Source organism: Megascapheus bottae, chromosome X (assembly GCF_031878675.1).
Source record: "Megascapheus bottae isolate mThoBot1 chromosome X, mThoBot2.hap1, whole genome shotgun sequence".
Taxonomy (NCBI): Eukaryota; Metazoa; Chordata; class Mammalia; order Rodentia; family Geomyidae; genus Megascapheus; species Megascapheus bottae.
Window position 1 is genome coordinate 115,097 of NC_143547.1, and position 17,301 is coordinate 132,397.

General features: G+C 40.6%; 1 protein-coding gene across 1 annotated transcript in view; it reads left to right on the forward strand.

Annotated features, from left to right (window-relative positions):
• Positions 1–17,301, forward strand: part of Wwc3 (WWC family member 3) — a 113,861-nt gene that overhangs the window by 51,822 nt on the left and 44,738 nt on the right. The window contains exons 4-6 of the mRNA XM_090325834.1: positions 4,418–4,494; positions 5,805–5,884; positions 15,531–15,660. Coding sequence (XP_090181960.1) covers positions 4,418–4,494; positions 5,805–5,884; positions 15,531–15,660 — 287 coding nt within the window. The remainder of the gene's footprint in view (positions 1–4,417; positions 4,495–5,804; positions 5,885–15,530; positions 15,661–17,301) is intronic.

Consider the following 17,301-nt stretch of genomic DNA (forward strand, 5'->3'; position numbering starts at 1 on the left):
GCTATGGAAATCACCAAAATAAGGTTCCATTCATTGGAGAGGAAAGATTTTTGTGTCAATGTGGGGCCATCTGGTATCTAAGAATATCCGAGCCTTGACCTTTTTTTGTTCCTGACAAAAACAAATTCAAATGCTGTGTTGAATTAGCACACACATGTCTCCAGAAATCAAGATGTGAACTCTCCTTTATTTCTGTGAGCTCTGGCTCTCACTGCCTGGTACCCAGTCCTATTTTGTGCTTTGTAGGGCACTGGGATGTAACTACAACACATCATTCAGTGACATACCCAGTACTGTTTTGCCCAGCTCCATTTTGTAGAATTCTCACCTGTGTTTTTTTTTTATTGCAACATGTTGTTGTATTTGTCTTCCTTTTATCACTGAATCTATTATGTTCGAAATACTTTTCTGGACCTACTCTTTCAGTTTTGAGAAACTTTGCCTCTGCACGCGTTCACTTAACAATATGACCATTTTGGCCATTTGCAGGATCTTTTGGAAATTCTCATAAACTTCCATTAAGCCCACAAGCTGATTTCTATAAATGCAAGTGTTTGCAAATTAAGTTTTTGTGGAACACAACTATGACCATTCACTTGAGTGGCTGCTGTTTACAACAACAGAACCGATTATTTGAAACAGACTATATTGGCCCCCCAGAGCCAAATATATTTACTGTCTTAAAAGAAAAAACTTTCCTATCATTGGTCTATACCAGTATTCTCAACATTGGCTATAAATTTGGATCTCCTTCCTAGAGGGCCTTTACAAACTACTACTGCTTGGTCCTTAGGCTGAAAATTTTGGATTTAAGTGGGTTTGGCTGGCACCAAACGCTTCTGTTTGCGTCTTTAAAGCACCCCCCATGATGGTTGCTGAGGTTCACTCTAGACTGATCTGACTGTTACCTTGGCTCCATGAGTGAGACACCAAGAGTAGTGTTGGGTGCCTGGGAAAGAGTCCACCTTATCTCGGTGAGAAAGTGCTGACTCATCCTGGATTCTCGGGTCAGGTGGTGGAAGAAGCTTGACCTTATCAGCTATGGGTTTTGCCAACATTCTTTCTGAGACTCCAAGCCCATCCCACTCAGACTATCTTACATCGGCTCTGCTAAAGGCTTTCTCATCTGCTGTCTGGGTTAGGATAAGGGCTGCAGGCAATCTGCTCAGCCCTTTGTTTGCCTTCACACAAGCATGTTGGAGCAGGCAGGAGAAAATGGATCACACAGCGTTTTTTACATGTATTAGCTGGCACGCCTCAATCTTGAGGGCTATAGCAGAGATAATCCCTCAGGAGCCCAAGTCCCAGACATGAATCCTTCCCCGAGTGATGGTATAGTATAGGTCAAGTCACTCCAAACTCAGTCTTTTAATCTATAAAGTGGAAAACATAATCATTCGCTCCCTTTCACAAAGATTTTATGAGGATAGATGAAATCCATGTGAAAAGTACCCTATAATAGCAAGGTATAGTAATTTTCATTGTTGTGGTCCAGTTAAGCTATACCCTTTTTATTATATCATCCAAAGCAATATTATATGTCTGAGCAGACTTTTTGAGCTATTTAATCGCTCTGTACACTAAACTCTCAAGAAAGCTTCTGAGGTGGAAGGCTGGTCTTTATCATAAATTTTGATATTGAGACATGCTTAACATAGGAAGATGGTTATATATATATATATATATATATATATATATATATATATATATATATATATATATAAATGTGAAGGGTATGCTGTTTAGGAGCCTGGAGTCAGAGCTGTTCCTTGAACTCATAAGTGGTTCTGTTAAACTTACTGTTTGATGTATGCAACTTAAATTGCATACTGTCTTATCTCAGACCTTAAAAGTTCCCAACTTTGGAGAGCATATGGATAGCATTAGTGTAGTAAAATCTGTCATTTGAGGTGGTTGCAGCTATAAGTAATGGAAGACTGACTCACATTGGCCTAAAGAATAAGCAAACTAATTGTCATATAACATAGACCTTTGGAATTTGGGTAGGGTTTTCCATTGGTAGATTTGGTGGCTCCTTGGTGGTTTTGGTCTATTAGAAAAGATTAAAGCTTTAAGTTTTGGGACTAGGCATTCTCATCTAAGAAAGAATTATGATTCTCTTGTCTCTTGTCTGTCTGCCTGTCTGTCTGTCTGTCTGTCTGCCTGTGTCTGTCTTTCTCTGTGTGTAATTTGTTGATATTTGTTACAGTACTCTACCTGTAGCCCAAGAATACAGCTTTTTTGCCCCCAAGAATACTGTTTTAAAGAATACTTTGCTCTATGTTTTTGAGAAATCATAATTCAAGGTATAAGAACATTTGAGATCAAGCTGGAAAAAATTGAGTTCTTCAAGATACTTATTTCTAGTAGCTTCAGATGTTTGAAGTTCTGACTAAATGGAGCTTAAATAGTAGATTTTCCACAGAGCTGTTTTTAGAATGAGAGATCTGAACTGCTTAAATTAACTTTGGATGTGGTACTAATTGAGGTTTTAAATAACTGTGCTGTGTAAGCTCCTTGATAGTTTTGAGCTATCCTTTCCAATATAAAGTCAAGAAGGGATTCTGAATAAAATTTTAGTTGTAGACACCTAACTTAACAGTCAACTTTGGGTACCCAAATTTAGGGAGTAAAAGAAAGAGCACTGGTCCTTCAGATAGATCTTTTGAGCAGTTATATTAAGGACACTTGCCAGGAGGAAGATGATTCCAGTGTCTGGGTGACTCACAGATAAAAACAAGGAACCAAAGCAGAGAGTGTAAATCAAGTTGTAAGAAACTTCAAGAAAAAGCTGTGCAGAGAGGTGAAAAGTGTGGTAGGCATGAGAAATAGCCCATGGCTGTTCTGGCTGTTGGAACATTGGAAAAGGCAGAATGTGGGGCATGTGTAAACAGCTCTGTGGCACCATTCACCTCTGGTATTGGCTACTCACACTAATGATGCTGGGCCGGTAAAAAAGAATTTAAACCATGTGCACTGCACTGTTTAGGAGAATATTGAACTATGTGGTATATTTCAGCTAACCATTCATCAGTGACAAACTGTGAGAAAGGCTTATGAGTTCCTCACTTTGGTTTCAGGGGAACAAACAACTTGGGAGCACAGCTTTTTCTCAGTCCTGCCAGATTGATACAGTATTGATACAGAGATGATAGAAAGCTGCTTTTTTATTTTATAAATTCTTAATGTTTCTCATATCAAAGCATATTTCTCTGGAGAATATTGATGTGAAGAAATAACCACAGTTACCCTTTTGGAACCCTTTGGGTACCCTTCTGGAACTTCTTTCCGTATATTAGAAAAAAAAGCAAAAGATAGGTTTATATTACAGGGTACCCATCACATAGTAAGAACAATTTTCTACATCATATTTTTCCTCATTTGCATGTATGTGTGTATATCACAGCTTGAATTGTATGTGTTTGTGTGTGAGAGAGTTAGTGTCCAGGCTGAACTCAGGTCGTTGTACTCTTATTCAATGTTCTTTTTTTTAATCACAACTTTTTTATTGTAATTAATAGAAGGATTACATTATATTCACCAGATAGAAGGTGCATTACTTCACAAACATTGCTACCCTTTCTCATGTTTTTGTCCCCATTTCCCTCCCCCAACCCCCTCCCCTCATCTTGTTTTCTCCCCTTCCCTATCCTATTTCAAATAAACATATAGACAATATGTCAGACAACAAGGTGAAATACTATAACCATATGAAATAACCAATGGACAACAAAAGAGATGAGAAATAACATAGTACATTAAGAACAACAATCACACATTATATGGCTCTTGTTTCCATATCCTGGAGGTCCTTTCATTTAGCCTCATCCTACATGGCCTTATGTATCTAGGATTTGCCCTATTGTAAATCTCTGCTAGAAGAGTCCAAGGTTTATACTGATTATGACTAATGAGGAAAATCATTGAGCCTGTGTTCCTTTGAGTCTGGCTTACTTCACTTATCTTATTCAATGTTCTTATTCATGGTTGCTGCTCTGCCACTTGAGCCACACCTCCAACTGGCCTTTTTGCTGGTTAATTAGAGATGATGGATTCTTGTAGACTTTTCTGCATTGGCTGGCTTTGAGCTATCATCCTCCAGGCCTCAGTCTCCTGAGTAGCTAGGATTACAGGTGCAAGTCACCATTGATTGACTGAAAGTATGCTTTTTAATCTGAGTAGATTCAATGCAGAAATAAACAGTTTTGATTTACCTAAAGCTATGTATTTTCTTATGTGGAATCATGTAGAAAATCTCAGTGCAAAAATCAAGCATGAAAAATGTTAATTTTTTATAAGTCAGAGCCCATTTGTAAATCTGAGACTTAGAATTAATTATTTAATGTATGATCAGCCAGGAGTTCTTGTGTACATTTCTTTTAAAGGATTCATTATGAAATATTTTCTTTCTGTTTAGCTTTCTCTGGATATTCAACAAATACAAAGTATGACCCACACCAGATTAAAGCAGAAATATCAAGTCGTCGTGATAGGGTAAGTAAAACCAGTATTTTCACAACAGGAAGTCTCATACATATTTTATGTAACATTACTTATCAAGGTTCATTTTGTGGTTCTCAGCATGTCTAGCACTCAGATGTTAGGAAGATTTCAATTTCATGGGTTATTATTGGATTTTGTTTTACTTTCGACTTTTTCCAATAGAAAGAAAAAGTTTCATTTTAAGACCATAGCCCCTCCTGACAAATGTAGTCAGTATCCCTGTGCATGTTTCATGGGCTTGAACTTGCCAATCAATTGCGAATGACATCAGGGCCCTTTCTCATGAGGATGCTTGCTTCTCTGAGCCAGTGAGATGCCCACCTTGACTGCAGTAGCTGCCATTCACCCTGGGTGACTAGTCCCTGAGGGCTGGCTCCTGCAACACTCCTTGACCAGACGGTTTTGATATTCCTCCTCTTCTGATGCCTAGATTGCTCAAGTATCACCTTGTCTGTCTGGGAGTTTGTCAAGGGGCACATTGGTGCTGCATTTGTGGTAAAACTCAAGAGGTACCCTGGCAGTGAGAACTCCTGATGTGCTACTCCCTGAACCAGGGTTTATCTTTTAGTGCAGTGGTTCTCAAAATTTAGCACAGCTAAGAAAATGATTTGGGAAACCTTCTAAAAGTGTAAGCTAGTACCCCACACCTCATGTAGGCCTGGGGCAGGTTCTGAAATCTGTTTATAAAATTACAGTAGGCTGGGCTCTGGTAACCATAGCTACTCAGGAGGCTAAGAACTGAGTTCTTAGCTGGTTCAAAACCAGGTAGGCATGAAAATCTGTGAGTCTTTTATCTCTGATTAACCACCAGAAAGCTAGAAGTGTAGCTTTGGCTCGAGTTGTAGAGTATTAGCCTGGAGCAAAAAGTTCAGGGACCGGGTCCAGGCCTTGAGTTCAAGCCTCACTACTGGCATGCACATACATAAATTACACTAGGCAGTTTGAGTTTCATGTAGTCATAGAGACCTGCTTTTGCAGACGGTTTCCTAAGTGAGATCAGTGAGAAGATGAAAATATCACAAGTGTGTTAATTGCGAGGTATAAATTGTCATCTTGAAAATGAAGTTCCTTACTGGTAAGTTCCCCACTTGGCTAGATATTTAGCAGGACTGGGAATGCTTCAGTGTGAGCAGGGCTGCTCAGTGGTGGTTTTATGACACCTGGATGAATGGAGGTTCATGAGAAAATAGATGATCCAGGGAGTTGCAAGTTAAATAGAAACTTAGATGACAGGGCAAATAATAACTGTCGAAATAGTTTTTTCGCAGCTTATTTTTAGAAAAAATGTAATTTGTCTTTAGCTTTCCAGATTAAAGCGAGAGCTGACCCAGATGAAACAGGAACTGCAGTACAAAGAAAAAGGCGTGGAGACACTGCAAGAGTGAGTTGCCCACGTGTGTCAAGGCAGCATTTGCCTGTGATTCCTTTTGTTCTGACGTACTTGGTTCCTGGGCATGTGTCTGATCTTTCCTTTCATGCTTTTATTTGTGCTTTTGATTTCCAATCCTAAACACCAGAGTCCCTTTTTCTCTTGAAGGTACTTGTTAGGCTTATTCTTTAACATTGTTTTTTGTTCTTTAACTCCCATTTCCTGCATGAGGAACAGGAAGTGTGTCTCTTTTCCATTCCTCCCTCCTTTGACCCTGTTACACTAAAATGAATCCTTACCAACACTTTCAAATGAAATTTTCATTCTAAAATTAAAATGAATTAAATTAAATTAAATTTTAATTCCTCAGCCTTTCTAGTCACTTCCAGTATGCTCAGGGGTCAGATGCAGTGCGTAGGCTAGTGTATATTTTCTTTGTCATAAACACTAGTGATATTTTGGATCAGATGACTGTGTAGGGACAATCCTGTGCACTGTGGGAATTTGGGTGGCACTCCTGGCCTCTACCCACTAACTGTTGCTAGAACTCACTGTGACAACTGAAAAGTATCTCCAGACATTCCCAAGTATACCCAGTTGAGAAATACTCAGCAGCTACTGGTTGAGCAGCATAAAGAAGAGATTTCCATCAATATAGGACAAGCTTGCTGGTGACAGTCTCAGTCTCATCTGCAAGACTTTTTCTTTATACTTAGAATTCGCACCAAAAGTTTGGAATGACTTTCTTCTAATTAGTGAACCATATGAAACCAGCAAATTAAATAAACAAAATTGTTTTGTTCTAAATGTGATAGTGTTGCTCTGAAAAAAATTTGTTTGCGTTAAAATGGTGCTGTGAACTTTCTGGCTGAGTCCTTCTCTCTCTTGATTTGGAACCTGGTTTCATGGTTGCAGCTGGGCCTCTACTATACACTTCCTGTACCCAATTTCTCGTAGGTAAATGGTGGAGTGTCTTTGTCCATTTTGGTTGCTGTAACAAATTACCATTGACTACGTGGCTTGAACCATAGACATTTAGTAGTCTAAGACATCTATTCCTCTGGGCCCTCTGTTTTCTTTGGGAGACATTAATGTCATCTAAACCTAAGTACCTCTCAAAGGCCTGACATTCAAATTCTATCACACAAGAGGATAGGTGTTTAACCTGAGAAGCTGGAGGGGATACAAACATGAGTCACTAATACTGATGATTGTTCTCAGTTGTCCAGAGGGTAGCACCAGAGCCTTTAAAAAAAAGCAGAAACCAATCGAGGTACTGGTGGATCATGCCTGTAATCCTAGATGCTTGGAGGACTGAGATCTGAGAATTATGGTTCAGGGCCACCCCAGGCAGGGAAACCTGTGAGACACTTATCTCTGATTAACTACCAAAAAGATGGAAGTAGAGCTGTGGCTCAAATTAGTAGAGTGCTGGCCTTGAGCAAAAATATTTAGGGACAACACCCAGACCCTTAGTTCAAACTCTAGAACTGCATCAAAAAATGAAAAAAGAAGCCAGTGACTTACATGGTTTTTATTGTTTTTGATTGACACATGTGAGCAATGTAACGTGCTTTGTGTCTGAGTAGACTCAGTATTGCTGTGCCAAACATGACTGCAGTGTCAGTGTTTATGGAGAGATAATAGATGAGTGTGTCTGACAAGTATAATTATCTCAGCCTTGTATAAGGGGCATGTCAAGTCCTCTTGTTGAACACTAAGTTAAGATTGACTTTCTTAGCCAGTCTTTCTTAAGATTGACTTTCGGTGTCATTTTATATTAAGATTATCTAGGCACCAGGGGAGAAACAGGAGAAAGGTGAATTGAGCCTGCTAGAGGGGCTTTGTGTTTTTAATTCTTTAAAAGATGGAGGTTTCAGAAATTTCCATGCCCCCTGCAGGTGGGTTTTGATAAATCCATTTTTTAAGTCATTGTCAACCTTTTGCCTTTTCTATTTCTTACTAGCATGTTTGTGTCTGTCTTGTCCTACTTTGTTTATATAGCTGTTTTTCTCATTTTTTTCCAGTCCTGTGGCTTGAACTCAGGGCCTGGGCACTGTCCTTGGACACATTTTGCTCGAGGCTAGCACTCTGCCACTTGAGCCACAGTGCCACTTCTGGCTTTTTCCTGTGTATGTGGTACAGAGGAATCGACCCCAGGGCTTTGTGCATGCTAGGGAAGCACTCTACCACTAGGCTGTGCTCCCGGCTCCATGTTTTTTCATTTTTTTAAAAAAAGTTTTATCTTAGGGAAATCAAACAGTGACTCCCGTACTTGTATTAGCTACTAGTTTTGATTGCTCATTTGGTTCATTTGCTACATACTTCCCAATCCACTGACACAAGCTCTGTCTATATAACCTATTAACCTCTGTAGCCCCTATAACCTAGCCAGCCTCAAGCTTCTGAGTCTTCTCAGGGTATCTATGAGTAGGTGGCGGCTATGTTATCCTGTGCCACTTCTGCTCAAGGGATGGGGAAAGAATAAGAGCAAGCAAGTAATTGGAATTGGTAGGCTGCTTGGGCAGCCTACTTGAATTGGATGGACTTCTGCTCTCATTGGGGCCTCCTATAGCTTTCTTTCACTAGTCTATAGTGTCTATGGATAAGTTAATGCTAGGCATGTTTGAACTAGAGATGGTAGTCTATTTCATTCTCTCTCGTAGAAACTAAAGAAAGTAACTGAAGCTCAGGAAGAGTCTGAAGCTAGAGTCTAACAGGAAGCTAAACCCTATGCTCTTCTTAGCAGGCTTTCCTGCCACAGTGCCAGTGCCAGCTCCCTTGACAGGGCTCCATCATTTTAGGCAACTCCATTTCCATGTTGGAAGGCAAAAGTTCTATTGCAGTGTTTTCTTGAAGCTGAATAGCCTAGAAAATAGAATATGCTGGGAACCAAGAAATCGGTCTTGCCCTTTTTCTTTCAGGAACAAAATCCATCTGGTGCAATTGTCATTTTTTTTGCTAGTCGTAGTGCTTGAACTCAGGGCCTGCGCACTGTCCTTGGGCTTTGCTCAAGGCTAGCACTCTGCCACTTGAGCCACAGCACCACTTCCAGCTTTTTCTATGTATGTGGTACCGAGGAATGAAACCTAAGTCTTTGTGCCTGCTAGGTAAGGACTCTTACCAGTAGGCCAAATTCCTGGCGCCCCTGCAGTTGTCATTTTGAGCATGAAAAATGGCAGTGTGTGTTTCTCTCGGTGGCTGGGTAGGGGCATAGTCGCCCCATGCTGAGAGGACTAACTGCTCCTGCACCAATGTGGACTATGAGTTGTGCTCCTAGATGAAAGGACGACAGACAGTGCTGTCTGTATTTCCCTTTTGCTTTATTAGCAAGTTCCCACGCTTGAGAGCAGTGATTGTAAATTTGCCTCTTGCCATGGGAGGCTGCTAGTGCCTGCCAGAGCCCATGGGGACATCCTCCCTCTCTGGGGAGGTGGAGCAGTGGCTGGGAAGGCTGTGGACCTGGCCTTGGTCCTGAGGGGCCTATCCCTAGCCCCATGTACCACCAAGAGGCTAGGCAGCCTTGCATGGAGGAGTCTCTGAAGGAGCTCAGGCTTACTCAAGAACATTGCTCTCTGTCTGAAGCTTTATCGTCACTATGTTTACTGTGTTCTGTGATTCAACCTCAGCAAGAGGAGAAATCATGGGCACCAAACTGATGCCATTCTTAAAATTCTCTGTAAGTTAAAAATAATCTGGTAGTCTTTCTCTAAGTTTCACAGGATTTTTTTTTCTGGTGTTGAATACTGGACATTTCTTTTAGAAGAAGTGGTACAAATTTGTATTTACTATTTGCTGAGAAATTTTGGAAGCATTTAGTATTGAAAATATAATTACCTTACGTTAGTTGTAAGCACTGACTGCAAGTACAGATAGCATATGATCTCTTGTACAGAAAGGTGAATCTTCTCTGGTTTTACTACCAACGTTGATTTAAGGCAGTAGCCCTAGATTTTCCTTCAGAAACTTTCTGCTGTTCTTGCTTCCCAGAAACTCTAGTATATTCTTTTCCAGAGTACCTCACCAGGAGTTTGGCTGCTTATGAGTGTTTTAAACTTGACTTGTTTATTTTGGTGAATTTCCTGGCTAGCAAGGAAATCCATCATTATGCTTGACTCCAAGTGGGGAAAAAAGAACCTTTTGTATTTTAGAAAGTATCTGTATATGTTGTTAGTGTTGTGGAAGGATTGTGGCCAAGGATAAATTCTCTGGATTAATGATACAATACACACACACACACACAGACACACACACACACACACACATACAAGTATCGAATATGTATTTGTGTGTATGCACACATATCTCAATGATAGAAAATGCCAAACAAAGATAGAGAGAATAGTATAATGAAACTTTTTTGTGCCCCTCATCCCATTTTAGCTTACACACCGATCAATATTAGTACCTCTATGGCTTTGTCTCATGTACTGTTTGTCCCTTATTGAAGCAAATCCAAGAGTCCCATTTAATTGATAAATATGTCTCCTAAAGCTATGGACTCCTTTTGTAAGCATAACTATACCAATACCCCAATTACTAGGCATTCCTGTCTAGCCTCTAGTAAGCTTTCATTTCTTTTTCTTTCTTTTCTTTTCCTTTTCTTTTGTCAGTCATGGAGCTTGAACTCTGAGTCTGGCCATTGTCCCTGAGCTCTTCAGTTTAAGGCTAGCGCTCTACCATGTTGAGCCACAGTGCTACTTCCTGTTTTCTGGTGATTAATTGGAGATAAAAGTCTCACAGACTTTAATGCCTGGGCTTGCTATGAACCATGATCCTCAGAATTCAGCCTCCTGAGTAGTATGATTACAGGCGTGAGCCACTGGCACTAAGCTTTCATGTTTCTATGGAGTGCTTTGGTCCAGATTCTGATGAGGCCCACAGTATATTTGGGTGATATGTCTTTTTTGTGTTCCTGATAACATGTTTGTTGAAGAACATAATTTACTTCTCTTTTAAAATTTTCTCTGATAGATCTCATTGCTTGCATTCCCAAGGCATTGCTGAACTTGTCCTTTGTCTCTTATTATTGGACACACAGGTTAATTAAGAGGCTGTTTCTATTTTGTGTTCCTTGTCTATCTTCTTTCTTTAGTAAAGATGTTGTTTAATAAAGACGGTGGTGTGACTTTCATCAGGGCATATATACTCTCTGCTTGTCTCTTTGTGTTGTGAGAATTATCAATGGGTTCTAGCTTTCTTAGTCTGCTGAATCCAGGTATAGTATTTCTCAGCTTTTCACCTAGTGTTGTACATATGGATCTCTTAGGATGAGTTCCTCAAGACGGGCTTGATGGTTCAGAAGGTACATGCATTGTCATATTATTGGATGTTGTCAGATTCTCCTCTCTGTAGTAGTACCATATTATGTTCCTATCTCTGGTGTATGAGCATCTTTGTTTTCCATTGTTTTGCCCAACAATGTGTTGATGAGCATTGGCACTTTTGCTAGTCCTTTTAGTGAAAGATAACTCTCTGTTTAGTGTTCTTTTGCGTTTCTCTTGAGGCCCTCTGTGAGAGTCTTCAGAAAATAAGAGCATCACTTATAATAAAGAGTTAAGAAAAAGTAAGCTTAAGTGGCTCATACCTAGCTACTCAGAAGCCTGAGATCTGAGGAGTGAGGTTTGAAGCCAGACAGAGCAAGGAAGTCTGTAAGACTTATCTCCAATTACCCACCCAAAACAAACTGGAAGTCGAATTGTGGCTCAAAGTTGTAAAGTGTTAGCCTTGAGTGAAGAAGCTCAGGGACAGTGCCCAGGCCCTGAGTTCAAGTCCCATGACCGACTAAAAGAAAAAGTCAGCTTTACCAGCAACAGATCTACTCAACACTGTTGCCATAAAGTTTCTGGAGCTTTGTTTGAAAAGTTTTCTTAATGAGATTCATTTCTAGTGCCCAGAGGCAAATGGAGGGACACAAAATTAGGGTACTTCAGTGTTTTCCATCAGGAGATCCACAAGAATGGATTGAGCATGCTCATTGGTGTGGGAAGACTCTCCTCTAGTTTCCTAATGGAGATCTAGAATGTAACTTGTGTTAGATTTTTGTCCTGCAGCCAGATGTTCATTTAACATGGCTTCATCTTGAGTTACCATACCTACATGACATTGAAGCCATTTTTTGCCATGACAAATGTAATATCCATGGATACTGACCACCTTGTTACCACATCCATTATTCGTGGTGTGATATTTCCATATCTGGCACCCAGTACTTCTTACAGATTCCACTGTGACCACTATGAGCTGAGCCACCATTATGACTCACATTCTTGCAAGGTGACTGCAGGGATTCTTTTAAATATCTCCTCTGCTTGTGACCCTCTTGTAGCCTTCTCTCTCCCCTAGAAACAACTAGACTCTAGATGAGTTGTTTCCCTGGTCTAAGCTTTCTTTCCTACTGGTTACTTTCTTTTCCATTAGCCTAATTCTCCAAACTGAGTTTTAACTCTGAGCCTCACTCTTCTTAGCTTGCTTGCTTGGCTGGTGCTCTTCCACTTGAGCCACACCTACAGCCCAGATTATTGAGGGCTAAATTTTCATCTAGGCACTTAAAGTGTTCTGACTCCCCAAACTTCATTATTAAGTAAAAGAAGATTGTGCTTAGCTCATAAGGCTGTTGAAGGAGTTAAGTGAGGTGCCGGATATCAAGCATACAGCAAGACCCTGTCATTTAACATGACATAGCTTGACACTGAACTACCCTCAGGTAATATTATGTAATATGTCATATAATATGATCAAATAATAGGGTTTTTTTTGGCCAGTCCTGGGGCTTGAACTCTGGGCCTGTGTACTGTCCCTGAGCTCCTTTGTGTACAGCTAGCATTCTACCACTTGAACCACAGTGCCCACTTCTGGCTTTTTGTGTGATCAATTGGAGTCACTCAGTCTTTCCTTCCCGGGCTGGTTTGGAACCTTTGTCCTCAGATCTCAGCCTCCTAAGTAGCTAGGATTACAGGTGTGAACCACCGGTGCCCAACAAATAGTGCATTTTATATAGTAATACTTTCTATGATTGTTTCCCCCATGACAAGCATGGAGCATGTACAATCCTATGCTTTATATACTGGGATATTTTTTATGTAACAATGTATAATAATATATAATAAGTATTTTTGGTAATAGTTGTCCAAAAGTTTTTTAGACTTGAGACCATATTATTCAAGGCATTCATATATATATATATTTTTTTTTTCTGGGTCAATCTTGGGGCTTGAACCCTGGGCCTGGGCTCTGTTCGTGAACTCTTTAGCTCAAGGCTAGTGCTCTACCACCTTGAGCCCAGGTCTACTTTCAGTTTTCTGATGGTTAATTGGAGATGAGTCTCATGGACCTCCATGCCTGGCTGGCTTTGAACTGTGACCCTCAGATCTCAGCCTCCTGAGTAGCTAAGATTATAGGCATGAGCAACTGGCACACGCACACACACACACTCACACACATATATATGTGTGTGAGTGTGTGTGCGTGTGTGCACGCGCGTGTGTAACAGTAAAATCTTTTCCCCTTTCTTTTCCTGCTGACTACTTCTGGGGGAACTAGAACATCTGTGACACAGCGCTGAGGAGCTGCTGGGGTAGCAAGTCTGGGGGTTCCTATCCCTTCCTGGGCTCACTGCTTCACGATTGGGCTTGCTGCTCTAGGACTTCTTAGTACAGGCCAAACAGTAGTCATGGTCCATTTTTCTTCCTGCCTCTCCAGTGTCTCACAGCTACTTGCATAGAGCTGAGGCCAGAGCTCAGATCCCTGCCCTCAAACTCACACTTTGGTCCAGGACATTTCCTGTAATCCAAAAGCTACTGCTCTTCTCCATAATGGGATGGGAATCTTTTTTCCCTGATGAAGCAGCTGTTCTCTTCTAGAACCTGCCCTTAGGAGGCTGCTGACTCCATTCAAGGGTTTACTGGTGGTCATACTTTGGTGGTATAGTTTCTGAAAGCAACGACATTCAAGTCAAAAACAGGGACCAATAGCACTAGCCTCTCAGACTGTAGCTTTGACCAGGGTGCCTCTGTATGTGTCCATAGGTATTTGATTAGCATCTGTTCCCAAGTACTTGAAAACTTGTGTTCAGTGCTGTAGAGAAGAGAGAGATTCTGATGCTGTGCTTCACTATGAATTGTGTCACACATGGCAAAGAGGTTTTTTTAAACCAGTCCTTGGGCTTGAACTCAGGGCCTGAGCACTTCCCTTGGGCTTTCTCAAGGCTAATGCTTTACCACTTGATCCACAGCACCACTCCTGGCTTTTTCTCTGTATGTGGTACCTAGGAATTAAACCCGGGATTTTGTGCATGCTAGGCAAGCACTCAAACACTGGGCCACGCTCCCAGTCCCAGCAAGGAGCTTTTTTAATGATAAAAAAGATAACAGAGTTGTCCCATTATTTACTTTTCTCCATGAGTAAGTCGAAATTACATTACCCTGTAGTAATCATCAATGGCAATATTAGATGCCAGGCCTCCTGCCAAATGAGCCATTTCCTTGCATTTTCTCTTTAAACCTCATGCCCATTCTATGAGAATAGTATTTTTACTATCCTCATTTTTGAGACACAAGGAAACCGGTGGAGAATGGGGAGCGTTCCCACAGGTATTGAGTGGATAGGGGGTACTATGCTACTTTGACTTGCAGTATGCCAAGGGGTGTAAATAGTGGAAACATGGAAGGTTGGCCTGGCAGTTAATAATTGAAATTCTCAGGGTGATGTGTGGGAAAAAGATTAGCACTATAACCTGTGTAATGTTAGGTCTGGAACCTGAAAAGCAACCTAATTGCTTTCCAGGGAAGGAATTCATTCCATCTCTGGACAAGTTTCCCAAGCTCCTTAGCCCTGAGGGCTTCCAAAGCTTGAGATTTAGGTATGGGAAACATGACAGAGAAAGCGCTCCAGAGGCTGCTTGTTATGTGAAGGTGAAACCCAGTCTTGCCCTGTTCTGTGTTCTACTTCCACTATCCTAAACCAGATCAGGACTCCTGAACCAGGAGTTGGCTGGAAAGACAGATGGATGGACAGACAGAAGGAAGGAGGCAAAGGGAGAAGGAGGAAGGAAAAGAGAGAGGGAGGGAAAAACAGAAGAAAGGAAATTTGGATACATGGACATTTGGATTGAAAGAGCAATTTGAATAGGTAGAGGAGAGAGAAAATAGACTAAAATAAAAAAGAGAGGACAAAAACATTTCCAACTTTTGCATAAAGCACCATTGTTGAACGCATTACTTATTGCTGTTTCTCATGTACTCTCCTTGCATACAAATCTCATTCATAGACATATTTCATAAACATTTTGACAATCTGGATAGGTGCTAGTGATAAAGAAGACAGTCCTCCCCTGAGGACTTCACCAAAGCTAGTTATCTCGCTGCCTTCTCCTTAGCAGAGGACATGGGCTTTCTAGTCTGCAGAGGATGATTCCAGAGTAAAGACAGTCATCTTCCAGCTAAGTCTCAGTTCTTTGCAGTTACCACAAATGAAGGAAGGTTTTGTAGAATCTTCTCCAATCTGTGTCAAACAAAAATAGTGCTTTCTTTTCTTTTCCTTTTTAGTTTTGCCACCTTTCTATGAAGACTTTTTCTTTGGGGGGGGGGGTTATTGCTGTTGTTTAAAGGAATGTTACAATCTCGTGTGGAGCAACTTTTAAGTTTTCTTTTTCAACTAGGATCGATCGGAAGATGTCAAGTGCTCACACTAACTACAAACTGGATGAGGCTCAGGCCATAATGAGTGAACTTCACACCATCAAGAAAGCTATTTATACTGGTGAAAAGGAGCGACGGGATCTGATGCAGGTAGGACCTAAGGGTGTCCCTTGCAGAACCTGCCTACCTACCTGTCTATCTTTTATTTATTACACATGGTATATACAATTTATGTATAATATTATGTATGTACATTTTATACACACAATTGCTTAGTATGTTTAAATAAATCTATTAATTGCTGGGCCATTGTAACGTAAGAGGCCTAAAATAATAGAAATGAACTGTTCCTGTTCTGGAGACTAGAAGTCTAAATCAGGGTGTCAGCAGGGCTGTGCTCCCTTTGAAGGCCTAGAGGAATAGGAGTGACATTCTTCTCTTCTTCTTCTTAGCTTTGGTGGCACCAGGTGTTCCCGGCCTTTCTTGGCTTAAAACTGTATCATTCCAGTCTCTGGTTTTATTGTCACACAATCTTCTATTGTCTGTCCAGATTTCCTCTATCAGGACACCTGGCATCCAATTAGTGACCCCCTATTCAGGATGACCTCATCTTACAGAGCTAACATCTTTGAAGACCCTGTTTATCCAAATCAGGTCACATGTACAGGTTCTGAGAATCACTATCAGGATATATCTTTTGAGGGGCTATAACTCCACTCAAAGCAGTAGGTGATACATTGATGTTGTTATTAATGAAAACATCACGAAATATCTGATAAATCTTGTTATTGTTCCATCCTCCTACTTCTCATAACTACTTACATTTTCTCATTGCATAAGCTTCCAGCATTCATGAAATACAAACAAATGGGAATACATGTTCAAAAGCCCTTATGCAAAGATAGGATGCTGATCCTGTTCTTTAGTAGTTTCCTAATGTGATGATAATATCCTATACTTGTTCCCTTATCAGTTGCTAAAGAGCTTCTTTATTCCTTAATCGGTTGCATAGTATTATACTATGAACATATATTTGAATATGTATTAAGGGTCATTGTAGCTTAATGATTTTGCCCCTTGAACTTCTATGGTTTTTATTTATTTTAGAAGTCAAAGTTTTATAACTGAACACATGCCCTCCTGTTTTCTTAGTGGTAGAATACATTCCTTGCTGCTTATTATAGCTTTTGTTTTTTACTTGATGCTCAAAGTAGTACCTAGCGCCAGAGAGGCATTTGTCTAGATTCTGTAGAATGTAACTTCAGAGAACATAGAATGCAAGGCTCACATTTTTTTGTGCCAGTCCTGGGGCTTGAATTCAGGGCCTGAACGCTGTCCTTGGGCTCTCTCAAGGCTAGTGCTCTACCACTTGAGCCACAGCATCATTTCTGCTTTTTTTCTATATACGTGGTACCGAGGAGTCGAACCCGGGTCTTCTTGCATGCTAGGCAAGCACTCTACCACTAGGCCAAACTCTCAGCTCTGAGGCTCAAATTTATAAGCAAATATGTGGCAGATCATCCTATGTGGAAGTACTTCCTAAGGCTGTGAGAACTTAATAGAAAGTTCTCATCATGCTTACCAAAATGTTTACCAGGCCCCATCCCAATTCTATTGAATCAGAATTTTTAGGGGCAAGGCCTAGTAGTCTGTATGTTCAGGTGGCCTTTCCAAATTATGATAGGTAGATTCATTTTGATACTGTGGTAGTACTGAGGGCAGCTAGCTACCATTTATTAAAGTCTCTGTGTATGACATTGGAACAAGATACCTTATGGCTATTATTTGTAT